Genomic DNA, 27,703 nt, shown 5'->3' on the forward strand with positions numbered 1-27,703 from the left:
CCTCCATTGGGCTCGGCCGATCACAACTGTGTGTTAATTTTGCCTACATATAAGAAAGTACAAGTCAAGTCACCTTCATTTATAGTGAACAATATAGATTGTTTCAAAGCAGCTTTACAGTGATAATAGGAAATTAAAGTAACAGATTGTTTTGCCCTTACAGCAGCTCTAGATTAAAGTTATTGTCCAGCTAAAGTTAGTTTTGATTGATTCACTTCCGTTGCAGAGATCATTAGTTATTAACTTAGGGGCAGCTTACACGACACCGCTCTAACAGAAAACCCTTAATGCGCTCTGGCTGCTCATCTGCACAACAGCAGTGCCTGGTGGCTTGACAACGCAAACCTTGAAATAGGTTCCAAGGTGCATGCGCTGAAAAATTTTGAAAAACATTATCATCTCCATGTCAACTTCAAAAACGCGAATCTGTGAAAACTGTGCACATGCGCATTGCGTGTTTAGTCAATAGGTATGCGCGTTTGAATATATATGTGCGCAGGTGTGTAGTCCTTCTTTACAAACCAACCCCCAATAAACTACTTAATTTACTGCTACAAACTGATAACGGTCAGATAAGTATGATTTAAACCATGCTAATGCAATTCCACTAATGCCAACATAATTTTTATGTTTTTAATTTTAATAATTAAAATTTTATTTTAAAAAGAGTTTATTCAAAAGAATGTTGTGGTCAATAGTCAAGTCAAGTCACCTTCATTTATATAGCACTTTTAACAATATAGATTGTTTCAAAGCATCTTTACAGTAATAATAGGAAATTAAAGTAACAGACACTGTTTGGCTTTACAGCAGCTCTAGAATAAAGTTTTTGTCCAGCTAAAGTTAGTTTTGATTGATTTACTTCCGTTGCAAAGATCATCAGTTATTAACTTAGACACCTTTCTAACAGAAAACCCTTAATGCACTCCGGCCCTCTCATTTGCACAAAACAGTGCCCGGTGGCTCGAGAACGCAAACCTTGAAATAGAATCCAAAGTTCAAGTCTTGAAAAATTATGAAAAAAAAGGTTATCTCTGCGCAAACTTCAAAAAGCGCAAACCTGTGACCAGGGGGGGGGGGGGGGGCTTTCCATATAGTTATCTAAGTCAGTCACACCTAGACTTTCTTCCAAATAACGCACATTTCATTCATAATATTATAAATACAGGCCTCTATATTTCCTGCACATTTTTGTTTTTCTGAATGGTCTGAATGGCTAATAAAAATAGGTAATACAAAACGATTACTTGGTCACCACCACCAAGGTCTTGACTTCTGGTCGTGACTCGTGAGTGACAGTTGGTATGGGGGGGATCAGGGGAAATCTGTCGAGTGCCAAATAAGAGATGGACAAGAAAGGTCAAAGCCATCAGGTGTCCACTCGAAGGGGGTCTCGCCCAGGGTGTAATTCAATGTAGAACCGCCACTGTGTGTATGGTAGGTCAAAAAAATTGTTTTTAGTCGAGATTTAAACTGACAGAGTATGTCTGCACAGTTGACGGAATTGTCACAGGGGGCCAGTGTTGTATCGTAACTAAAGTTTATAATTGGCACATCTCAGGTCGGCACTTCTTACATGTTGCCATTACTCTGACCGCCCACATTGCCCCCGGAGCATGCTTTCAACCCCCCAGGAGTACCAGCACTTTTTTTCCTGCTTCAAGCACTGATGTCACCTCTTTCACCCACTGAAGGATACTGAAGGAGCTTATATATGTATACAGTGATAGGCGTCAAATTCCTAATAGGTAGACATTTATCAGCTGAGAGTCAGCTGATGCGAGCTTGACTAACGTGACCTGCCAGAACTGACGCTATGCTTAAGTTTGTTTCCATGGTTTTTCCATTGAGTTGATTACTGTTTGCACCTGATGTTTATTTTTTTAGTAAGTTTCTTTGTGTATTTAAGCCCTGTGTTTTGTTCAGTTCAGTTGTCCATTTTCGTTGCACTATACCTGGTTGTTTTGTTCATGTTTTTTAGTCAAGAGTGTTTTGTTTCTAGTTCTTTGTTAATAAACCTTTATCCTGCTGCATTTAGATCTGTTTCCTCACCATTATTTGCATTCGGCTGTGACACAATGTGTAAAGCTTAATAATCAACATGCCTTAAGGATTTTCTACATAACATTTCTAATAATTGTTTAATTTGAATTTAACGAAAAAGTAGCTCACCTCTGGAAAGCAGCACAGAAAGGGTTTAATATAGATGTTGGAGTCATGGACTTTGAGGTCATGATCTCCTAAACCACGAGTCACACCTATGGTGGCCATCACTCGTGCCTGTGTGTGAAAAATAATAAAAATTCAGCACAAGTATCTAAAATAAGCATAAATTCACAAGACTAGAAAAGTATATAGGAATATACAGTGAAAAAATAGGCTTATATTATGAATGAATGAAAGAATGAATGAAGCATTTATATAACGCTTTTCTTATGTACTACTGCACACCAAGAGCGCTTTAGGGTCAGAGGTCTCTCCACACCCAACATCCACCGGGATGATGGGACTGCAGCCAGAGTACAACGGCGTGAGTGCATTCACCACACTCCAGCTATTGATGGAGAGGAGAAAGAGTGATAGAGCCAATTTAGTAGATGGGGATTATTAGAAAGGCCAAAATTGATAAGGGCCAATGGAGGGAATTTGACCAGGACAACAGATTTACACCCCTGCTCTTTACGAGAAGTGCGAGGGTATTTTTAATGACCACAGGTAGTCAGGACCTCGGTTTTCTATCGTCTCACCCGAAGGACGGAGCTTGCTACAGTATAGTGTCCCCATCACTATACTGGGGCATTAGGACCCACACAGACCACAGGGAGAGCACCCCCTGCTGGCCTCACTAACACCTAGTTTTCCCATCCAGGTACTGACCAGAGCATGTGAGCGATATTCCGCTCTATGGCAGCACGCTCCACTCAATCGCTCATGGCTCAAGTGAACGCTACACTCATGAACCGCTCACACTCGCCGGTAAAATGACGTTCGCTCAAATCCTGCTCCGTCATGAAATTTCTCTGTATTGTACTATACGTGTTGTAGCCATTAAAGAAAACAGATTTCATTTCATATTTATGTTTAAATATTATAATAGGCAAACATTTTTTTAAATGTCTTTTCTATGTTGATTATGAAAAGTGAACCACATGAGGCTACATCATAAGATGTGCAATATGTGGGGAGATGGAGTGGGTCAGACATGATTTTGACCACTTCATTTAGTTTTGTTTTTCTTTAAAGTGAATTTCATTTTGTATAAATTATATCTTAATTTGAATCAATGTTTCATCAACCAATTGCCTGGATTTAATAAATAAGAAGCAAACCAAGAACGTCAGGTGTGGATTGGATTGAAGTGCATAACAAACTACCATGTTTCCTTTGAGTAAGGCCGAAACAATACGTCTTTCTGTTTTTAATGAATTTCTACAATAATTGTCTCAATTACAGTATGTCTATATAGATAGTTATGATATTTGTGGCTTTAAAGCAAAAGGCTATGTATATAGTGGTATAAAACGTGACTTGACTGGAGCGCTGAATTGTTTAATTGAATAGCAATTCATTTTTAGATGTTTATACAAACCCACATCACTATGATCAAATGCTTACTGTTTTTTTCACCGCTGTCATATTTGTTGATTGTTTTTGTTATTGAGAGGAAACCAAGCAGCACATATTTAGGATATAAATGGCTCTCTCAGCAGCGTTGAGAAGGTACCACTCTGAAGGTACTTTTTCAAACTTCTTTTTACCCCTCATGCTCCACTCCGCTCACATGCTCTGGTACTGACCAGGCTAAACCCTGCTTAGCATCAGTGGGCAACCAGTCTTGGGCTGGTTGGGGCTGTATTACAAAAATATCCTAACTAAATAAATAAAAAATAAATCTTATCAATTTAGTAACCCAGTGCAAAGCTACGGGTGGGCCCAGGTGGGCATGGGCCAGCCCACTTTGAATTGAGGAACATGGTAATTTTCCAAATAGATATATGAAATAATTTAATAAATAATAATAATAAACATCTTATCACACTATAGCTTTGTATATTTAGTTAAAATAATAATTAAATGCAATGGTCAATTGCAATCAGTTTCATAGCTTTCCCTCTTCCTATAGGTGCATGCCATTTGCTTGTCAAAATGAAAAGTTTAATATTATTCGTCAGTTTTGTTAGTTCCACCCACAATGTTATCTTTACCACGTAAGGATGTAATAGTAAGATTTGCGTGTTTGTTGAGTTGAATTTAAACATATTTTATGAAAAATATTTATACTGTCTTTATACTTTGTGCTGCATTGTATTTTTTGTTGGTAATTTGGTGTGTCTTTTTCATATTCTATGCTTTGCTATCCGTGGCACCATCTTGACGTCAGATATGTAGCTTTTGAGCTATTCGGTACTATGTTATCATAATAATTCAATTCAAATGCATTTTGTTTTATTGACCACAATATAATTGTTGATAAATGTTGAGATGGGCACTTTTGATTCATTTTGAAAAAAGGGACATGAGACCCCAAAGCACCACCCCGATGAGGTAAACATGTTGTACAGTATGAATCACCCATTTCGACACATTCTGGACAGAGTTGAATTATCAGTAGATGTACAAGAGGCAGGCATTTCCAGGCATTGGAACAGAACAACCTTTATTTCTGTCAACGAAATCTGCTACTGGACAGAATGGGTTTATTTCTGCCTTTATTTTACTCAGGCCATTGAACAGCTTGTCCTGAAATTTATGCACAATCGTTATTAACACATTTTTCAGGTGATTTGAATTACAACAAAATTAAGATTTGGCAAAAAGTGGTCGGAACTTGTCCCAGCCATATCACATGAAATCCACGATCACAAAACACAAGTATGGGAATTTGAAGGAGGCAATCAGTCATGAAGTCAATACCCACATGAGACAAGGGGCATCTAGGAATGGGCAGAGGTACCAGCTTTCCTTCTGGGGGTTTTCTTTCTAAATTTTGTTTGACACTTCTGATACAGTTGTCATCTCCTGTGTGTTCATTTACTTTTTCTGCTTAATTTTTTTTTCCATCCCACTCTCTCATCTGTTACCTTTTTTCCTTCTCCATATATCAAAGGAAATCTGAGGTCCTCATCCTCAATGGTTTTATAAGCCCTGTTAAGACAAAAAGCAGAAAATAAAGTAGGACTTAAGGGTATCTAAATTGAATGTATGTACAATTCATCAGCTGGCCCAGAAAACAGTGTAGAAAGGGCCAAAGAGAGAAAGCCGCTCCATTGATTCTTTATCTTGTCAAGTTCATAAAGTTAGCACTTATTTCATTATATCACAGTACCAAACATACTAGACAGTAATGCAGCCAAATGACAATTTATTTATGGAACAGATAAAAAAAAAGGTTTTGCTATATATATATATATATATATATAGCAAAATCTTTTTTTATTTTATATATAAATATATATATATATATATATATATATATATATATATATTTATATATATATATTTATTTATTTATTTTGAACTATATATATATATATATATATATATATATATATATATATATATATATATATATATATATATATATATATATATATATATATATATATATATATATATACAACAAGTGAAAACAATAAAAAAAGGAAATATCATACCAAAACAATACCAAATTTGTTGAAAAAACATCAAACATAACATGTACAACAGGACAATAAACCAGCAACTTCCATCAATCACCCAGAATCAAAGGCCATAGAATATATATGGGTCTAAAGTTGAGCTGCCAATTTTTTTAGTGAATCAGGTGAGTCGATTCGATGACCAATTCAGTAAAGCCAGTCATTTGCTTTATTTCAGAATGAATCAGCTGTTTGAATGAACTGCTTAAAGGAAGGCAGTGTAAATGCATTTATGACACTTCTGATATGCATTAAAATGTGTAAATACATCTCAAAATACATCTAAATGCCACTTCAGATGCAACTTCTGTGCCACCTCTGAAATGCAAAAATTATATCTATATTAATTTCATTTGATTGGCAGCTCTATAGTTTTTGGTGTCTCTAGGTTCTTGTTTCCTGTGTTTATTTCAGGTTTCCTTTGTTACCATGGCTTCTTGTATGTCCTTCTTTGTTTCATAATTACTTATAGAAATATATTTCTAAAGTTACTTTTTGAAATGTCTATTCAATGCTTTTCTCATCTAACAGTAACCAATTTTTAATCAATTAATCAGCACAATATGTAATTAATTCACAATCAATCTATTCCGAAACATGTGCAAGACCCCTTTAAACTTTGTGTAAACAAGGTGTAGATAAAAGTATTTTTAATGGATCTGTGAGTCCTTGAAGAGTGCTAAAGCTTAGAAGATCTGCAAGACATACCCACATAGCAACATTGTGACGTCCCAGATCCAGCCCACATCTGGCACATGTGGAATGATGATCTGGCCCACATGCAAGCGTGGAATGACGGCCCTTGTGTTGCCCACTCCAGTTTGCCAGATCTGGGCCACAAGCAGGCAATAGCTGTGAGGCTAAAAGGCTAAATTGTGTCTGAGATTGCTGCACTGTTAAAATAAAATCGGTGAAACTGAGAAGCTGAATTCAAATTGAGTGACGAAGATCGGCGGAGATTGCCGAGTGAATGCGGAAGAGCGGCGGAGAATGCCGAGTGAACGCGGAAAAAAGTGAAACTCACGTGCAGACGCATGCACGCAGAACGAGAGTGCAGAGAAAGTGAAAGACGCGATTGTTTCAGTGAGTTAACGACGCGGTTTCAAGGCACGAGTAATTTCTGCATGAAAATGACATATGCAGAAAAGTTAAAAGGCTGCATAGAGTAACGCACAAGACGGGAAACGCATCAGCAATCGGTCATCTCAGGGACACTGATGGTATGACAACATCTCTCTTTAATTGTGTGAAGGACTGATTGTCACTTAAATCTGTATTATTTGACTAATATAATGTACAATATAGAGGAGAACAGTGAATTATGTCATGCTGTGGTTGTTATTTAAGTGCATGGTGCACATTTCTCGTGTGTTCATAAAAAAATGCAACTTTGTGTATTCAGAAGATACCACGTGACAGATACCACGTTTGTTTAACTAGTTTGTGTAAAATGATAATACCATGTATTGATAAGTAAAGAAAGAAAGCTTAAATATGTAAATGAACAAATATTGGGACAGTTTTATGTGGTAAAATCTTTATTTACATTGTATTTGTTCGCATTTGGGAATATAATCAGAAGTAATGATGTATCCTTTTCTTTTCTTTGTTTTCTTTTTCTCTTTAAGGTTATCAACCTTAATGAATCCAATTGAGGCACACTGTTCAATTACTGTCTAACCTGCCAGAATTTACAAATACAAGAGCTGAAAAGTGATTTGGAGTTGTTCCCTGTGTCCCCTTGTGGTTGGCTGATGCTCTTTTCGAGTTAGAAGCAGATACTGATGCACAAAATTCCCAGATAACTCGACAGTTGATAACCAAGTGTAGCAGCGTGGACAAAGAGATCAACGGCTCAGAAAAGTCCAGACAAAGTGCTGCTGACGTAACGGAGTTAAGTAAATAACATCCAAACCAACATGGCTGAGGAAGCTTTAGGAAAAACAGTCGATCAGCTGAAAAGGGAAAGAACCTCTGCAAAAAGCAGCTTCACCAGGCAAGCTAACTTCATCTGTAGAGAAGTACATAGACTGTTGGAATCTGAGCTCAAAGAGGAATTCAAAAAGTTCTCTTCTGAAGCAAGGAAAGTCTTTGAAACAAATGATGATTACAAAGCTGGATTGCTGGCAGAGATTGAAGCTAATCAAGAAGATGGTGCAGAGGTATTACTTTCAGCACAGCAGGAAGCTGACTTTAAGAAAACTCTGGAAGACTGAGACACAAGATTTGAAGAAGTTAATCAGTTAGTGCAAGATCATCTCTGGAAAAGATACGGACAGAACGAAGTGCTAGCTGCTATCTCCGCAGCAGAGAAAGCCTGTGAACGCACAGTCACCATACCTGTCGACAGCGTCGCCTACGAAAGTTATGAAGTGCAACTGGAGCTCTTGATGAGACTGGTGAAAGAGGAAACTGGAGCTTTGTTAAGTTGGGAAAGATGGACTCCAACGTCTGAAAGAGGGGTTCTAGAAAGTCGTGTACGGAAGCTGAAGGAGGATAGCAACGAACTTGAAGCAAGAAAGGTTGAATTTGCGTGGGCTCGAAGGTCTGCTGAGGATGCACGAGCTTCAGAAACCAATATGAAGGAGAACCTGGATGTGACGGCATCTGCAGCACATGTCATGCCAGTAGTAAGAATCAAACCTACAAGCTTACCCAAGTTTAGTGGTAATAAGAGGGATTTCTACCGCTGGAAAAGGGACTGGGAAAATCTCCAGAAGCAAGGGGAGCCCACCGGGTCAGCTGAGGTTAAAAAGATCCAGCTCGTGGACAGCATTGACGAGAAGATTGCCAAAGAGCTCAGATTTTCATCTGATAACACTGCTGTTGACATATTCAGGGTGTTAGAAAACCGTTATGTGAATAAAATCACAATTGCCATGGAAATTGTTGAGGAGTTAGAGAGGATCCCTGCTGTGAGAGGAAATCAACCAAGAAGGGTTATAGAATTAATCCAAACGGTGGAAAAAGCTCTGGCGGATCTCACAGATCTCGGAAATATTGGCGCAATGAAGAACCCACTTGTAATAAAGTCCATTGAGAGCAAGTTGCCGGAGTTTGTGAAAAGAGACTGGCTGGTCCACATGACAGATCCTGCAAATGGCATTACACCAGAAAATCATTTTGATGCACTGTTAAAGTTCCTAAAGAAAAAAAGAAGAAATTCTTGAAAGACTTGAGCAGCTCAAGATCGCAGAGAGAGCAGAAAAACCAGAAAGAAAATCTGAGAGGAACTATGCTTTTACCAGAACGACGAAGAAAGTTTCTACAGAAAGTGGATGCATCGTGTGTGGAGCGGAAAAACATAGAGACAAGATTTTCTTCTGCAAAAAGTTCAAGGAACTAAAACTAGCAGAGAAGAGGTCTATCATGAAAAAGCTGGGAGCATGTAAAAAGTGCTTGGGATGTCATGAGGAAGATGACAGGTGCAGCGATAACTACCTTTGCAGGAACAAAGATTGTAAAAGAGGAGCCTCGTCAGACCACCATTACTTCCTTTGTCCAAAAGAACTCAAGAACGTGAGTGAAGGAAAAACTGTCTTCAAAGATAGTAAGAAAGGAAGCAGACTGACAGATGAGCAGGAGGAATTCTTGGCTGAGCTCTCTCCAGAACTAGCGGAAAGGTGCAAAAAGGCATTCACCAACAAAGTTAAGATGGTAAACTGCTCTGGGACAGACCAGATGGGATTGTTGGATGAGAGTGGGCTGAAAGAGATTCCTGTTATCATGATGCTGATGGAGGTAATCACAAACGCTGGACAGAAAATTGGCACTTTGATAGACCTGGCCTCCGATACAAATTACATTACCCATGAAGCTGCTGACAGACTCAAGCTGAGAGGTGAGAAAATTACCCTGGTGGTTCATGGAGTTGGCAAGATGGCCATTAGAGTGAGCACAAAAAGATACCTCCTCAGGATTAGAGTTAAAACTTCCAGGGGGACGGAGAAGGCTCACCAGTTGATCTGCTATGGATTGGAGGAAATCGCCAAAGTCCACGGAAGTGTAACTCCAGAGCAACTTAGGAAATTCTTTCCAGAGGTGGATTCTCAAGAATTGAAAAGACCAGAGAAAATTGAACTCCTTATCAGCCATCGAGAGGGGAGACTCGCACCACAAAGATTGAAGATCGTGGGAGATCTCGTCCTGTGGGACAGCCCGTTGGGAAAAACAGTGGCTGGAGCACACCCAGAGCTGTTGGAGATGGTGGATATGGCAGCGTATGAGTCTAAGACGCATTTTGCGCGGTCCATGAGGACAGCTGCAGTTAAGTATGAGGAAATCTTTGAGAAGGCTGAAGCTCCTTGTATCACCAAGATGATCCAAGAGGGGAAAAATCACGTTGCTGAAACAAAAAGCTCACTGGCAAGTAAGCAGGAGTTTCTTGAGTGGTGGAGATGGGACAGCATTGGTGCAGCCTGCGAGCCAAAGTGTGGTGGTTGTCGCTGTGGCAAATGTCAACCCGGAGGGAAGGAGATGACCCTGGTCGAAGAAAAAGAACTTGAGATCATAAGAGAGGGTCTCACCTATGTTGAAGAGGATTCCCACAGTAAGTCCCCACACTGGGATACAAGGTATCCATGGATGCAGGACCCAGCCATCCTTCCGTACAACAGAAGTGGAGTGGAAAGTGTTTTCCTAAGAACTGAGAAACAACTCAAGAGGGTGCCAGAGTGGCAGAGCATTTATGCAGCTCAAGTCCATGACATGGTGGAAAGAAGGGCGGCAACAAAACTCACCAGGGAAGTGATTGATAGTTGGAATGGTCCAATTTGGGATGTTAGTCACTTGGTGGCACCAAATCCCCACTCAACTACTACTCCAGTGCGGCTCGTCTGGAATAGTAGCCAAAAATTCAAGGGACTGAGCATGAATGATCTTCTGCTAAAAGGACCGGATGTACTCAACCCTATAAGAGCTGTCTTGCTTAGATTCAGGAAGGGAGTTTTTGCCGCTCTTGGGGACATAAAGAAAATGTATAACTCTGTGTGGCTGGAGGAGCGTGAAGTACACCTCCACAGGTTCCTTTGGAGAGATACTCAAGAAGAAGAAATAGGCGAGTACGCTATCACAAGAGTTAACATCGGAGATCGCCCTGCTGGATGCATTGCACAGTTAGCGATGCGTGAGACGGCAAGACTAGCAAAGTTCGCTCATTTAAGAGAAGAGCGCAGAGTCCTGGAGGAGGACAGTTATGTGGATGATATCCTTACATCCCACAATGACCAGGAGAGACTGAACGAGATAATAAATGGACTTGAAGAGATTCTGACAGCTGGCGGATTTGCACTCAAGCCATGGGTTTGGTCAGGGCAAAGTGGGAGGCAAGTGACTGGTGCGCAAACTCAAGGTCAAGTAATCATACTCCCAAACCAGATGAAGGAGGAAGACAGCAAGGCTTTAGGCACAGGGTACTTGGTAGAGGAGGACAAACTCTACATAATGACTTCCATTAACTTCTCAAAAAGGAAGCAGAAGATAAGAATGGGCCAGAACCTCCTTAAGGAAGAAGTGAAAGTGAAGACGCCTAACCCTTTGACCAGGAGACATCTGCTAAGCCAAGTTGCTGGGCTTTATGACCCAATTGGTCTCGTCACACCTGCCAAGCAAAAGGGTGCAATTATTGTCAGGAAGGCGTTCCAAGAGACAGGAAGAGGGAGCTTAACCCGACAAACATGGGACCAACCACTTTCTGAAAATCTCAGTAATGAAGCTGTTAAACTTTTCGAGGAATATGTGCAGCTTGGTCAAGTACAGTTTCACAGAAGTCTCACACCGGTTGGTTGGAAAGGGAAACCATGGGGGATCACATTTTCAGACGGTAGCGACAAAACCTATGGAGCTGTGCTGTACCTAAGGTGGGAAACGAACCAAGGGATAGATGTCAGATTAGTTGAATCCAAGGCCAAGTTAGCTCCGCTGGATCAGAAGGGAGATGCTGTAAAGGCCGAGATATGTGGTGCAGTTTTCGCTGTACGTCTCAGAAAGTACTTTGAGAAGCATGGACGGATGGAAGTTGAGCGTTGGTTCCACCTAGTAGACAGTCAGACCGTGCTGGGAGCCATTCAACGTGATAGTTATGGGTACCAGACGTTTTTCGCAAATAGAGTTGGAGAAATCCAAAAGGCTGGGCCTGTCAGTGACTGGTGGTGGATTCCAGGCGACTTCAATATTGCAGATATCATCACAAGGGGTTGCACTCCTGAGGATCTTGATGACGATTCTGTATGGCAGAAGGGACCACAATTCCTTAGGCGTCCAGTAGAACAGTGGCCAAAGAAGTCTGCTTCCGAGGTTGCTGCTGATGCCAGGGACAGAGTTAATAAACTTCAAAGGAAGACATTCTCAGCAGTTCTGACAAGAGCTCAAACAAAGAAGGACCTGGGAGAAACAGAAAAAGGAAGTTTCAAAGTTCCAAGCCTTGAAAGGAGTGATTCAACCAACATCACTTCTGACCCAAGCACCCGCAAGAAAGCAGGAGAGTCAAAACCTGCGGAAAACGTACCTAAAAGAACACCAGGTGACTTAGTTGTCAAAAAACTAGTGGATGTGGAAAGGTTTAGTAGCTTAACCAAACTAGTCAGAGTCATCTGCTGGGTATGGCGCGGCATAAAGAAATGGTTGGGAATTCGAAGTCAGAACCCAAAGGATGGAAAACGGAAAGCACCAATGAAGAATGAAACCAGAAAGGCTGTGCTTACTGTAAAAGAGCAAGAGGATGCCCTAAGAGGGCTCTTTCTGGCAGCCCAGGAGGGTGCGACTTTTCCTGACACTACACTTAATAGACTGGCTGTATACAGGGAAGATTCAGGACTTTTAGTCTGTGGCGGCAGAATCCAAATCTTTAATGAGGAAAAGGTTGCTGTTCCAATATTAACTGACAGTGCATGGGTGTCTACGTTATTGGCCCGAGAAGCTCACAATGCGAATCATGAAGCAGTAGCAGGAACACTTCTCAGAATGAGAAAGAAAGCATGGGTGATTAAAGGTCGGAGACTAGCCAAGAAGGTAGTAGACAGCTGTGTGATCTGTAGAAAAGCAAGGGCTAAAAGATGTCAGCAAATCATGGGCGACCTTCCTCCTGAACGGACAGAGGCAGCTGCACCCTTCGAATTCACAACTTTGGACTTGTTTGGCCCTTATGAAGTAAGGGATGAAGTGAGGAAAAGGGTACGACTCAAAGTCTGGGGAATTGTTTTTTGTTGCATGGCGTCCAGGGCTATGCACACTGACGTTGTAAGTGACCAGTCTACTGAAGGCTTCCTAATGTCCTACCAGAGGTTCACAGCCCTGAGGGGTCATCCGAGAAGATTGTGGTCTGATCCAGGCTCAAATTTTATTGGAGCTAAACCGGCTCTCACAGAACTCTACAGGTTCTTGGATAAGTTGCAGAAATCCGAGCTGGTGGGAGAGGCTGCCAAGAATGGTACTGAATGGTCCTGGAAAATCCATCCCGCAAGCTCTCCTCATAGGAACGGGGCAGCAGAGGCTGCTGTTCGCATAGTGAAGCGAGCCCTTCATAACTTGGGAGGCAATGGTGTCTTCACATGGGGTGAGTTCCAAACCTTCATCTACATGGCAGCCAATCTGGCGAACGAGAGACCTATAGATGCGAGAACCCAGAGCAGAGAGGATTGCATAGAGTACGTCACTCCCAACTCTCTCTTGTTAGGAAGGTCAGGACCAAAGGGAGACCCAGGTGACTTTGATTTCGTAGGTTATCCCTACAAAAGATTACAGATCATTCAAGAAGAAGTTAACAAATTTTGGAGGAAATGGAGTCAATTAGCAGGCCCAAATTTGTTCGTGAGAAGCAAGTGGCACACGAAGGAACGGAATGTTGCTGTAGGAGATGTGGTCTGGTTGGCTGACCAAAATGCATTGAGAAGTCAGTACAGGTTGGCCAGAGTAGTCAAAGTCAATCCTGATCACAAAGGTGTTGTCAGAGACGTGGATGTTAGAGTTTTTACAAACTACCCAGTCTCAAGTGTCAAACCTAACAAAGCGAAAGTCACAGGCAAAGGAAAAAGAGCCACCAAAGGTTTGCCTAACAAAATTCCTGCAACCATCCTCCATAGAGACGTTAGACGGTTAGTCGTCTTGATTCCTGCAGAAGAACAGTCAGACAAATAAGTGTGAATGAAAGTGTGACCTACTTGGGTTCAAGAACCAGTAGTTCAAGTGGGAGGTGTGAGGCTAAAAGGCTAAATTGTGTCTGAGATTGCTGCACTGTTAAAATAAAATCGGTGAAACTGAGAAGCTGAATTCAAATTGAGTGACGAAGATCGGCGGAGATTGCCGAGTGAATGCGGAAGAGCGGCGGAGAATGCCGAGTAGGGTTGTAACGGTATACCGGTATGACGATTTATCACGATATTGGCATGTACGATTATCATATCGTAAACATTTGCTAATCCACGGTTTTGAAAAAAAAAAAATTAAACCAGATCTCATCTGCGCATATGCAACTTCTTTTCACTTGACTGCTTAGACTCCACCCATACATGTGCGCTCGTTTTCCCCCGCCGAAAATAAGTAACGTTATACTTTTGTTATCTGAAAAAACGAACGCGGAATTTTCCTCGAAGATGGGTTTAGAGTGCGGATCGGGCCGAATTTTTCTGTCCGAGCCCGGCCCGCGTCCGAAAGAGCAGTAACTGAACCCGACCCGAGTCCGACAGGCATAAAGATATGTCCGAGCCCGACCCGAGACCGACAGTTAAAATCTTTTTCCTTTTTCCTTTGTTTGTGTGGAAAGCCCGCTTTTATTAAGCAACTTTAGGAAGGCATTCGGAAATGTCAACAGGTCAGTCAGTTGTGTCCAGACATATGGACGAAGAGTGGCTGCAAAAGAAGGAAATATGTCGAACATGTTCTCCCATATTCGCGAACATCATCCCTCCCTGCAGATAAATTTATAAATGGTAAATTAATCAAATCGCTATAAGTGTGTGTATTAATATACAGCGGAAAAAAAATGTTCTGTGTGAATGAGCAGCGCCATTTCGCCTAGTACATACTCAAGTATGTGTGACGCTCATGGTGTTTAAAGCGTCTGCTGTCTCACTCATATGAGGACGTGAACACATGAACATATCCAGAGCTGCTCTGCTTTTATTTAAAAGAATCATCATCAAATACACTCTGACTGAAACTCATAGGTGTTTAGTACAACCTGTCAAAATAAAAGTTTAATTTAGCTTAAAGAAATGTTACTATTGTACAATAGAATATAGCTTAGTTATAACAACAACAATAATAAAGTTTATTTAAACATTAAGAAATATAGTTTTTGTCTGTTTTAATTTAGTAAACCTATCCAGACAAACAAAAGTTGTTACATTTCATCTGATTGCATTTTCAATAATATATTTGTATTAAATCATAGAATCCAGACAAATTATATCAGACAAGTTACCCAGAATTTCTGAGGAAATAAAATACATTTCATAAGACTCTACTATCTTATAATAAGGCCTATCTTAAATAATAATTAATAAATTAAGAATAAAAATAAGTTAAGGTTTTATGAATTCAATTGATTAGACATGTTTGTTCAAATGGGAATTTATTTTTTCAAAAGGTAGACTCATACAAAATTTATTTTTTTTTCATTAAAAAAAGTTTGTTTTAATAAACCATATGTTCAACCAAAAAACCCTATCTGTTTTCATTAATTTAAGGGCCATTGTAGCAGATGATTAAAATAATAATAATGATTGTTTAATACCGTATATCATGAAACCGTGATATTTTCTGAGACGATTATCATACCGTGAAAATCTCATACCGTTACAACCCTAATGCCGAGTGAACGCAGAAAAAAGTGAAACTCACGTGCAGACGCATGCACGCAGAACGAGAGTGCAGAGAAAGTGAAAGACGCGATTGTTTCAGTGAGTTAACGACGCGGTTTCAAGGCACGAGTAATTTCTGCATGAAAATGACCTATGCAGAAAAGTTAAAAGGCTGCATAGAGTAACGCACAAGACGGGAAACGCATCAGCAATCGGTCATCTCAGGGACACTGATGGTATGACAACATCTCTCTTTAATTGTGTGAAGGACTGATTGTCACTTAAAGGGCACCTATTATGCCCCTTTTTAGAAGATGTAATATTGGTCTTGGGTGTCCCCAGAATGTATTTGTGAAGTTTCAGCACAAAATACCCCACAGTTAATTTATTATAACCATTTGAAAATGTCATTTTTGGGGCCTGTTTTAAAAAGAGCTGTTTTGGCGTCTACCACTTTAAATGTAAATGAGCTGCATATCCCCGCCCTGCTGCTGGACCTAGATGATGAAGAGACTCCGGCACAGAATAAACACGAATGAGAATGGACTAAACGTCTCGGAATGGTTATTTGATACATTTATGTACTTACAAAGTTTTAATCGCGTCCCTTTTGCCATTATGGATGTGCAACACACACACACACACACACGAACTGTGATAACGTTCGCGCAATTTTTTGAAACTACACACACACACACACACACACACACACACACACACTACTGTGAAGTACAAAGGATTTTTTAAATTTATTTCTTGAGGGGAGGGAGATAGACGTTTATATAGCCTACTGTCTATGGAGATTTATTTACATTTGTAAATGCTGCAAAAAAAATGATACGTGACATAAAACTGTCTGACCTTGTTTGTTGAGACATCCTATGACGACGACAATAAATAGCTTTAGACGCATTTGTTGTTGAACTGGCTGACATCGATTGAAATGACTATTTGCTCAAAAATTATAAAATACACTTACTTTTTCTGGAGGTGACGTTGGATCGCGAACAGTAGGCAACGATCCACACTCTAGGATTAACTTTGACCCTCGTTAACAGTCAGTCAGAAAATGAATCTCGTATTTAGGACGTTTAAGTGGTGCCTTTTCTTCATAAATAAAATCCATCCGCTGCGTTTTCAGTGGCTCTGATGTCAGTGAAGACTAGTATGTCCATTCTTACATCCCACAACACACTTCTTAGGAGACATTACCGGCTGTCGTTGAAACAATGGAGGATGGTGTACATACACAGATCACCGAGGGCGGGGTCTATGCCAAAACCAGATGTCAATCAAATCACGTCGGTGGGGCTTAGCTCATTTCTACGTCACAGTGAGGAAAATCTAGAACAGGGTGTTCTGAGACAGTGCTTATGATTTATTGAGATAGTAAAAAAACTACTGGGTGGATTTTTATCATTCTAGGGTGGTTTTGCTCACACACTGCCAACACACATTTATGTTCAAACACCATGTAAAAGTGAATTTTGCATAATAGGTGCCCTTTAAATCTGTATTATTTGACTAATATAATGTGCAATATAGAGGAGAACAGTGAATTATGTCATGCTGTGGTTGTTATTTAAGTGCATGGTGCACATTTCTCGTGTGTTCATAAAAAAATGCAACTTTGTGTATTCAGAAGATACCACGTGACAGATACCACGTTTGTTTAACTAGTTTGTGTAAAATGATAATACCATGTATTGATAAGTAAAGAAAGAAAGCTTAAATATGTAAATGAACAAATATTGGGACAGTTTTATGTGGTAAAATCTTTATTTACATTGTATTTGTTCGCATTGGGGAATATAATCAGAAGTAATGATGTATCCTTTTCTTTTCTTTGTTTTCTTTTTCTCTTTAAGGTTATCAACCTTAATGAATCCAATTGAGGCACACTGTTCAATTACTGTCTAACCTGCCAGAATTTACAAATACAAGAGCTGAAAAGTGATTTGGAGTTGTTCCCTGTGTCCCCTGTGGTTGGCTGATGCTCTTTTCGAGTTAGAAGCAGATACTGATGCACAAAATTCCCAGATAACTCGACAATAGCAATGCCACATGTCAGCCAAGAGTAGGGTTGGGAACCGAGAACCGGTTCTTATCCAGAACCGGTACTGTTTTTGAAAAAATACCGGAACCGTGTGAAATTCCTAGGTTTCGGTTCCGAAAACGGTTCTGGTGGGGGAAGTGCTGGATTATCCTTTAGCGACGTCTCACCTCATATTAAAATAGTAATGAATGCACTGAAAAGCCCTCGCGCTACTCAAATACGTTTTGCGTCAGATATCAACGCATAGAGAGAGAGAGAGCGAGAGAGAGAATTAAAGACAGTCAGAGCTGCACGATTAATCTTTAAAAGATCTCGATTCAAACACCCACGCGATCTTATTCCTAAATAACAAAAACCTCACCCCTGAACATTCAAATCTGTTTGCGCTGTTGTTGACCCAGAGAGAGCAGTTGTCAATATGAAACGGCTTTACAATCACAGTATCGATATTTCTGTTACAAATATTCAAATGATCACAGAAGTACTGAGATAAAAGTTTATAATTCGAGTATAAACACTGATGTCTACGGTAGCAACCAAAATATTGTAAATCACCTTTTGAAAGTCGCTGCCTTCAGATAACGAGTGTATCGATTAAGTTACATCTAATGCTTCAAAACATTCAAAGACGCAGTCCGTAACTTCTTTGTGTTCAGAATTTACAAAATGTATAGAATGAGCGAGTGCATCATGAATGCCTTTTTTTTTCAAACCGTGTTTTTGTCTTATCCTGAATTATTACGTTAAGCCTGCAATAAGCGTTTATACTTGGACTATACTTTAGGCTGGCGGATCGCAGCCGCTGCGGAGTAGCCCAGTGCCTGCGTGACTCGTCATATAGACATAAATAGAGAGAAGTAGCTCCGGCAACAATGTTCTTCCGCAAGACGCATCCAGTTCTGTTTATTAACTGCTAGAGCGCTGATTTATCCAGTAATGAAACAAGTAAAGTCTTTATGAATCAATCATTCAAAACGATTTTAAAAATAATCTGTTCTACACACATCTTACATTCAAGCATATTCTAGCCCTTCTGAGAGGTATTCTCCACTGCTGGAAATACAATAAGCTAGGAGAGGTCCCAAATTATTCTAGAGAATGCAGACATTTTTATTTTCCTTCAGAAAAAATAATATTTTTTTGCAAAAATTGCTTAATAATATGTTGAATTTGTTGACATTACTAGTCTGTTAAACTCATTTGACAAGTATAAGAAATAAACACAAAAAGGATTGTGGATTTTCCACTTACTACTATTTTTTTATTATTTGTTTTAATATTTTTTATTGAATGGGAACCGGAACCGGAACCGGAATCGTTTGGCGGAACCGGAATCGGAACCGGAACCGGAAAATTTCTTACGATTCCCAACCCTAGCCAAGAGCAAATAAATAAACCAGAACTGGACCGTATCTGAGCCACAAAATCTGTGTATATTAAATATGGAGTCATCACAGCTTTAATAAGCCTGATAACAAGCAGAATCACTAAAGGAAAGAAGAGAACAGAAAAAGAGACGAGCAGAAACACAAGAACTACAACTGACTTCAGACACAGCCTTAGATGAAATCAACTGAAGATAAAATAAGACATTATATCTCTGTAGATCTCAGCAGAGGAGGATTAAACAACTCAACAAACAGCATTACTAGCTTCACTTATTACTAACCAGATTGACTTTATTTCTGTTAGACGACGTCTACAGTTCTTATTGAGAATTAATAAAGGTTTAACTCTAATGTGTTTCATTTGAAGTCACCATAACAGTGATTAGCATTTCCATTACTTGGACTCTTAACTCTTATTATATCTTTTTTTTTTTCTTTTATTGGCTGCTCTGATGGTGTGTTTATTAAACACATTCGTAGCAGCAAAGAAAGCTAGAGTGAAATGGGCTCAGGTGATGCCCTCATCACCTGAGCCCATTTCACTCTAGCTTTCTCTGCTGCTACAAATGTTATCGGTTTATGGGTTCTTATCACTGAGATAGGCTGATTTACTAACGTCATCTAACAATTATGTAGTTCAATTGATAAATTCACATTATAAACCTTGAGTTACTATAGCAATCAGTTAGACAATTTTAACAAACATGGGTGCACAAAAAGTTAACTTACACTGACACACACAGATATCAACAATCAGCACATGATTCTCAACAATGGTGACAATCAACAAAATATTCAGATAACCAGATCAACTGTGAACATCACAAAAAAGCTACTAAATGTCACAAAAAAAAAAAAAACAACAGCAAAAATAAATAAATAAATAAAAGCAAATATTTAGAATTAAACAAAATTCAACAATTCACTGCATAATTTATTCATGTTGCAATGCATGCTGGGAGTTTTGTACTGTGCTGGTACCCAGCATGCATTGCAGCAAGGTACTTTTGATTGTCACCATTGTTGAGATTCATGTGCTGATTGTTGATATCTTTGTGTCATTGTATATTAAGATTTTGTGTTTGTTTGTTAAAATTTTTATAATATTGCTGCTTTCATGCAGTAGTGACACGGGTTTTGTAAGGTAAATATATTAAAGGGTTAGTTCACCCAAAAATGAAAATTATGTCATTAATGACTCACCCTCATGTTGTTCCAAGCCCGTAAGATCTCCGTTCATCTTCGGAACACAGTTTAAGATATTTTAGATTTAGTCCGAGAGCTTTCTGTCCCTCCATTGAAAATGTATGTACTGTCCATGTCCAAAAAAGTAATAAAGATATCATCAAAGTAGTCCATGTGACATCAGTGGGTTAGTTAGAATTTTTTGAAGCATCGAAAATACATTTTGGTCCAAAAATAACAAAAACTACGACTTTATTCAGCATTGTATTCTCTTCCGCTTCGGTATGATTCGTTTACAGTCTGAGGGAGACGCACGCTGTATTCAAGCTATTCTACATTGTTTGTATTTTGGTATTGCTATATTTTTTAAAATGGTGCGCAAGTGTGCATGTCAGCAGCGTCTTACATCACTGCGGAGTCGTGAACGCAGATTGACAACAGACCCGGAAGAGAATACAATGCTGAATAAAGTCGTAGTTTTTGTTATTTTTGGACCAAAATGTACTTTATTACCTTTCTGGACATGGACAGTATACCGTACATACATTTTCAATGGAGCGACAGAACTAGCTCTCGGACTAAATCTAAAATATCTTAAACTGTGTTCCGAAGATGAACGGAGGTCTTACGGGCTTGGAACGACATGAGGGTGAGTCATTAATGACATAATTTTCATTTTTGGGTGAACTAACCCTTTAATGGCACAACAAATCTGCTAGATTTTTTTTTAGATTTAAATTACAACATCAGGTTTTTTCATGATGATTTTAAAACCATCAACAGGTAACGTTCATTACCTGATCTAAATGTTTTTTTTTTTTTAGCTTCCTTTACTATTGCAAATGTGTTTGACACACTGTCACAGCAGCCGAAAAAGACAATAAATATAATAAGAGTTAAGGGCCCAACTAATGGAAACACATTATACACTTTAGAGTTAAACCTCTGTTAATTCTCAATTAGAACTTCTGTAGACGTCTGTCTGCTTGTGGCCCAGATCTGGCAAACAGGAGTCGTCATTCCACGCTGCATGTGGGCAAGAACATCATTCCACATGTGCCAGATGTGGGCGGGATCTGGGCCGTCACAATGTTGCTATGTGGGAAGGAGTTTATTGGGGACCTCATTTATGATAAAAAAGTCAATATGTAATTTATGTCAGATTGTCATTTATGACAGTCAAAGTCAATCTGGTTAATAATAAGTAAAGCTGGTAATGCTGATTGTGGAGTTGTTTAATCCTCCTCTGCTGAGATCTACAGAGATATAATGTCTTATTTTATCTTCAGTTGATTTCATCTAAGGCTGTGGCTGGAAGTCAGTTGTACTTCTTGTGTTTCTGCTCGTCTCTTTTTCTGTTCTCTTCTTTCCTTCCTTCAGTGATTCTGCTTGTTAACAGGCTTATTAACCCAGTGGGCATTTGATGTCAATTTATCATCAATGTGACATCAAACATTGATGTCAAAATTACGTCACGAAATAGGTCAAAAATGAAAGTCATATTGACGTCAAAGTGTCGATGTCAATTTGATGTCAAGATTTTGACCTCTGCTGATGTCATTTTGATGTTATTTTGATGTCATGCTTTGTTTGTTGGTATTTGATGTCAATTCAACATTTATTTGACGTCAAGATGTCATGATGTTGTAAACTGATTTAACTGATTCTATCTTAAATTGATCAATTGCCATTTCATATTTATACTGTGATCTTATTTCATTTGAGTCCACTAAAAAAATATTTTTCTAAAAAATGTAATTCATTTAAATGAGTTAACAAAACATTGATTTAACTCAGTCCTCTTGCAGATAAGTGTTAGTTAACAACAGCACACATGAATGAGTTGAAGACCTTAACAAATAGATAATCAACAAGCACACAATCACTGCCTGTTAAATAAAGCAAAATGCAGCATAACATCGGTGTTTCTCTGCTCATCCAGAACTGAAGCACAGGCTCTACTCTTCAGCACAATGGTGACCCACAAAACTCAACAGAAACTCTTTAAAGGTCCCATTACATGGATTATTTTATTATTTTAGAATGTTTCCTGGGGTGCCCTTATAATGTTAGTATGTTTTTTAGATCAAAAGTTGTTATAATTTAGAAATAAAAGGCATATTTCCTAGCCTGATTTTAGCCTCTGATATGAACGCTCTGTTTGAAGGGGTGTGTCTGCTGTGAGACTTCAGTGTAAACGCCCTCTGCTGTGATTGGCTGACATGCTTGCATATGAAATATTTAGCATTACATGTGAAACTCTCTCGAAAACTTTTACTATTACAGCTATTATACATTTTTACTATTACAGCTATCGAGATTAACGAATCGTGATAAGTTTTTTAAGTATTTAGATCTATTCCCATCACATAAAAGGTTGCAGTGATAAGCCAGAGATGACAACACAAATCTAATACACAGATTTTGTGGCTCAGATAAGGTCCAGTTCTGGTTTAATTATTTGCTCTAGGCTCACATGTGGCATTGCTATGGCCTGCTTGTGGTCCAGATCTGGCCAGATCATCATTCCACATGTGCCAGATGTGGGCCACATCTCGGCCATCACAATGTTGCTATGTGGGTTTCTATAAGTTTATTGTCAGTTCTCGTCACGTTATGTTCAGTTTTGCCCAGAGTGTTTTGGTTTGAATTTTGTATTAATAAATCTGATACTACTGCATTTAGATCCATTTCCTCACATTTTTGTAAGTCAAGTCACCTTTATTTGTATAGTGCTTTATATATTTATATATATTGATATGCAAATACAGATTGTTTCAAAGCAGCTTTACAGTGATAAACAGGAAAAAAAATTATTCAGTGATGCAAACCGAATTCAACTGCTGTAAAGCAGCTCTAAAAAGACAATAGTAAATCGGTTGAAATCAGTTCAGTATTGATTCAATAACTGTAAATTACACCAATTATGAAAGGAGTTCAATTCAGCTATAATGCAGCTTTGCAGAAACAGTTCATCATCCAGCTAAGTTGATTTCTCATCCAATAGTGTTGGTGCAGTCAAATCAGTCATTTTGCTGAACATTAAGTGTCCTCAACTAAGCAAGCCAGAGGCAACAGTGAGAAGGAACCCAAACTCCATCAGGTGACAGAATAAAGAAAAAACCCTTGGGAGAAACCAGGCTCAGTCGGGGGGCCAGTTCTCCTCTGGCCAACAAACGAACACTGTTTATGAATCAGGCTGCATCGTAAGCTTTGCTACCGAAAGCTGACAATTATGAAGGTACCATATATAACGTGCCACCAGAGTGATTTTTAATCAACAAAGCAATTTTTGTCAATGTAAGAGTTGGTTCAAATATTAATCTTTCTAGTTAAAATGTTATTTTAGTGGTCTGTGCCGATTTACTGAGCCTATAGTCTATGCACATTTCTTTTAAAAAGCAGTCATTGGAATGCCAGGACAAGAATAAAAAAAATATATAAATAAATTTACTGTATATATAAATACATATATACAGTCAAACCAAAATTTATTCAGACACCTACAACATTTCTCACATTATCACAGTTTATTTACTATAGTTTAGAAAATGTTAATAAAATATGACAAGAACTCAGAGTTATCAAATCAGTTAATATTTCACTGCTTTTGGCCATCCTTATTCCATAGTAGGATAACATATAACATAGTAGGATGTCCTGTTACTTTATCCTCTACAGTAAAAGACCTGGGTGTTATATTAGACTGCAACCTGTCTTTTGAAAATCATATTTCATATGTTACAAGAACAGCCTTTTTCCACCTTAGAAACATTGCTAAGCTACGTAACATGCTATCAGTTTCTGACGCAGAAAAGTTAGTTCATGCATTCATGACCTCGAGACTAGATTACTGTAATGCTTTATTAGCCGGTTGTCCTGCAACCTCAATAAACAAGATACAGTTAGTCCAAAATGCCGCCGCCAGAGTTCTAACTAGATCAAGAAAATATGATCATATAACACCAATTTTATCATCACTACATTGGTTACCTATAAAGTTCCGTATTAATTACAAGGTATTGCTACTGACTTATAAAGCCCTAAACGGCTTAGCTCCAGTCTATTTAACCGATCTTCTATCGCCCTATAATCCATCGCGCTCTTTAAAGGAGAACTTGGTAACTTTTTTAACTTAATAAAACTGTCTAGAAATCATTTGGATGGTTAAACAACCTATTCTGGTGATATTGATGACTTTCCCTGCTCCCCCCAGCGTTCCCAGGTGGAAAACCAACCTTGCAACTTGGGGACTGCCGTCCCGGTAAGACAGAAATTGGAAGTCTCGTGAGAAGCGAGAACGAGAACGAGCGCGAGCGCGAAACACGAATTGCTTTACGGCAATTCGACATAAACACACACGCATGTATGATGTATTACCAGATTACCCACCTCGGTAGACATAGCTCCACACGATACAGTTGGCTTGCTCCGATCATAACAAACGCACATGAGCAGCGGTAGAGAGGGGGAGGAGGCTGCCGCAAGTGAGTTTTTTACGTCCGTGTTGTGAAATATACGCCCCCCCACCGCTGTAGGGGGAGCTCGTGGGGAAAACATGCGACAACAAAAGGGAAAATCAGCGAAGAAGTGACTAGAGTTGCCGAGTTCTCCTTTAAGGTCACTAAAATTCTAGGCTTTTGGTCATACCTAGGATATCCAGATCCACCAAAGGAGGGAGAGCATTTTCACATTTAGCTCCAAAACTCTGGAATAGTCTTCCTGATACTGTTCGTTGCTCAGACTCGCTCTCCCAGTTTAATACTAGATTAAAGACGCATCTCTTCAGCCAGGCATTCATATAATACTTTTAATCTTACAGTTAAATCCGACCTCTAGTTCATAAACGCCAGAGGAGAACTGGCCCCCGACTGAGCCTGGGTTCTCCCAAGGTTTTTTTTTTTTCTCCATTAGGTCACCTGATGGAGTTTTTCGGTTCCTTGCCACTGTTGCCTTTGGCTTGCTCAGTTGGGGATTTTTGGGGATATTTAATTTAATTAATCAATCAACGATACTATTGATCAGCATTACCAAACGTGGACGTTCCACTAGAAACAAACATTGATGTATTGTTTTAATTTATTACTGTGAAGCTGCTTTGATACAACCTATGTTGTGAAAAGCGCTATATAAATAAACTTGACTTGACTTGACTTGACTTAGACTGTTTCACAAATTAATTAGGTTCAATTTAAGTACAGAATTAGATAATACCAATTTAGGTCAACCAATTACCAAACAATGCTTAATTTTGTTCAGTCTGTGGTGTAAAAAGGTTGCATTAGCAATTAAAGAAAAAAACACTTAAGCAAAACATGGTCACGTCAAAGTGTCTGAATAATTTTTGGTCTCAAATTTTCATAAATTTTACTGGTAGTCCACTATATGAAGAATTGTGGGGTATAATAATGTCACAGTTTACTTTATTTAGCTATCCTCACTTACACAAATTAACTAAAGTGTCATTCACCCACTAGTAAAAAAATAACAAAAATTGTATCTGGTGTCTGAATAATTTTTGGTTTGACTGTTTATTGTTTCTGTTTCTAATCCCTGGAAAAAAAAAACTTTGCACAATTTCTGCTTTCATTAACTGAATATATTTACAGCTTCTGCACAACTCTTAAGGGGCACGACTAGCTCTGCCATAATAGTGATGGAGCAAACATAAATATATACACATAAAATATAATAACCTCACCAGCCAGTCATGGTGAAGTCTCGGTACAACATCTTCTTGCCCACCTCCTTCCTTTGCACCCTTCTGGGAAACTCCAAGTGTGTGAACTCTCCTCCTAACAGATGGGGCTGCATGAAACCCTAAAAACAAATACAAAGAGAGAAATCATCTAACACTCAAACAGCAAACAGAGACTTTGCAAACTATGCCAACAAAATGTAACAGTCCAACGTTGATGGACTGTTACATAGCAACAGTAGAATTTTTCCCCACTACAGTCTTATTAATGGGGCTCCTCTGTTTTACACTTACCCACAGTACCTAAGTCCACAAAGTCATGCCAACCTTGCAGCTCCCTCTCCAGTCTGAGGTTGATTTTCTTTAACCCAAATCCTCAAATCTGGATGACGCATCCTCAAGTACTGCTCAAGAATGATAGTCTCTCCTATCTGGTCCTTAGACTTAACTTCTGGTTGCATCCACCTTTTGTACAATCCTTTGATTCGATTGTAGGTCTCTCTGACACTTTCACCAGATGGCATTGTGAGATTCCTGAAGCGTTGGCGATGTGTCTCCTCTGTTACGTTGTACTTGGCCAGTACTGCAGCAGTGATGTCCTTGTAGAAACCAGATCGTTGTTCATCCATCCTAGAATATGCTTCCAAGGCCTTGCCTTTCAACAAAGTGACCACTCGAGCCGCCCAACTAAACCAATATTTACATTACATTTTACATTTGCACATTTGGCTTTTATCCAAATAATTTACAGTGAATTCAAGGCTACATTTGATCTGTTTGTATATTTCCTGGTAATCAAATGCAGCATCATCCTCTGCCAGTTGACAGATTAATCCCAGTGGAAGCATATAGAGAAAACAAGACGGGGCCAAAAGAACATTGAGGAACCCCAGAGGAGATAGGCAGAGAGGAGAAAATAGAGCTCCCTAATTCCACAGCAAGGTTCTTCCATGTAAATAGGATGAGCACCACTTTAGCGCAAGCCGCCAGGACAGTATGTATTACCTAAAATAAAACTTTCAGACTTTAAAGGTCCCGTTCTTCGTGATCCCATGTTTCAAACTTTAGTTAGTGTGTAATGTTGTTGTTAGAGTATAAATAATATCTGTAAAATTATAAAGCTCAAAGTTCAATGCCAAGCGAGATATTTTATTTAGAATATATATATATTATATATATTTTATATATATTTTATTTATTTATACAGAAGTCGCCTTCATCGAACGGCTGGTTTGGACTACATCCCTACTTCCTTCTTTAATGACGTCACTAGAACCGTTTTTTGACTAACCTCCGCCCACAGGAATACACAAAAAAAGGGGGTGTGGTCTTGTTGCGCTCCCACGGAGAAGAGGAAGAGATGCGTTTGTAGAGTGTGTTTGTCGCCATGTCGTCGAGACGCTGTTATCTTCATCCCGGAGTCCAATCACCTTTGTTTGGCACTAAGCGCATGCATCTCCACGTTATGGTAAGAGGCGTGACCTTTTCGGGCAACGTGCTATAAGCTGCTGTCGAATCACAACACAGGAACCGCTGGCACAATCAGAACTCGTAACGTATTTCTGAAGGAGGGACTTCATATAACAAGGAAGTCATCAGCCCGTTCTTAGGACCGGGGTAAACAGCGGTATACAGATAAGTAAATTGTGTGAAAAATACTGTGTTTTTTTACACGCGAAACATGAACACGTTATATTGCACACTGTAAACACAATCAAAGCTTCAAAAACACACGAAAAACAGGACCTTTAAGAGGGGTCTCTCTGTTACAGAATATAGGTGGGAACCTTCCTTCAGGTAACAGGTGTTGCTGGAGGGAAGGTGAACACAGTTTTTTGATGCGCGTGTCATTAACAAGCACTGTCCAGCAGCCCTCAGCTTCTTTAAGAAATAGACATAGA

General features: G+C 39.2%; 1 protein-coding gene across 4 annotated transcripts in view; it reads right to left on the reverse strand.

Annotated features, from left to right (window-relative positions):
• LOC307157127 (protein phosphatase 1H-like) overlaps nucleotides 1–27,703 on the reverse strand; it is a 94,566-nt gene that overhangs the window by 17,061 nt on the left and 49,802 nt on the right. For all 4 annotated transcript variants that reach the window (XM_079868905.1, XM_079868907.1, XM_079868904.1 and 1 more), the window contains 3 exons: nucleotides 25,806–25,924; nucleotides 5,082–5,145; nucleotides 2,173–2,280 (listed from right to left, as the gene is read on the reverse strand). In XM_079868905.1, coding sequence (XP_079725031.1) covers nucleotides 2,173–2,280; nucleotides 5,082–5,145; nucleotides 25,806–25,924 — 291 coding nt within the window. The remainder of the gene's footprint in view (nucleotides 1–2,172; nucleotides 2,281–5,081; nucleotides 5,146–25,805; nucleotides 25,925–27,703) is intronic.

This window comes from Squalius cephalus, assembly GCF_949319135.1.
Source record: "Squalius cephalus genome assembly, chromosome: 4".
NCBI lineage: Eukaryota > Metazoa > Chordata > Actinopteri > Cypriniformes > Leuciscidae > Squalius > Squalius cephalus.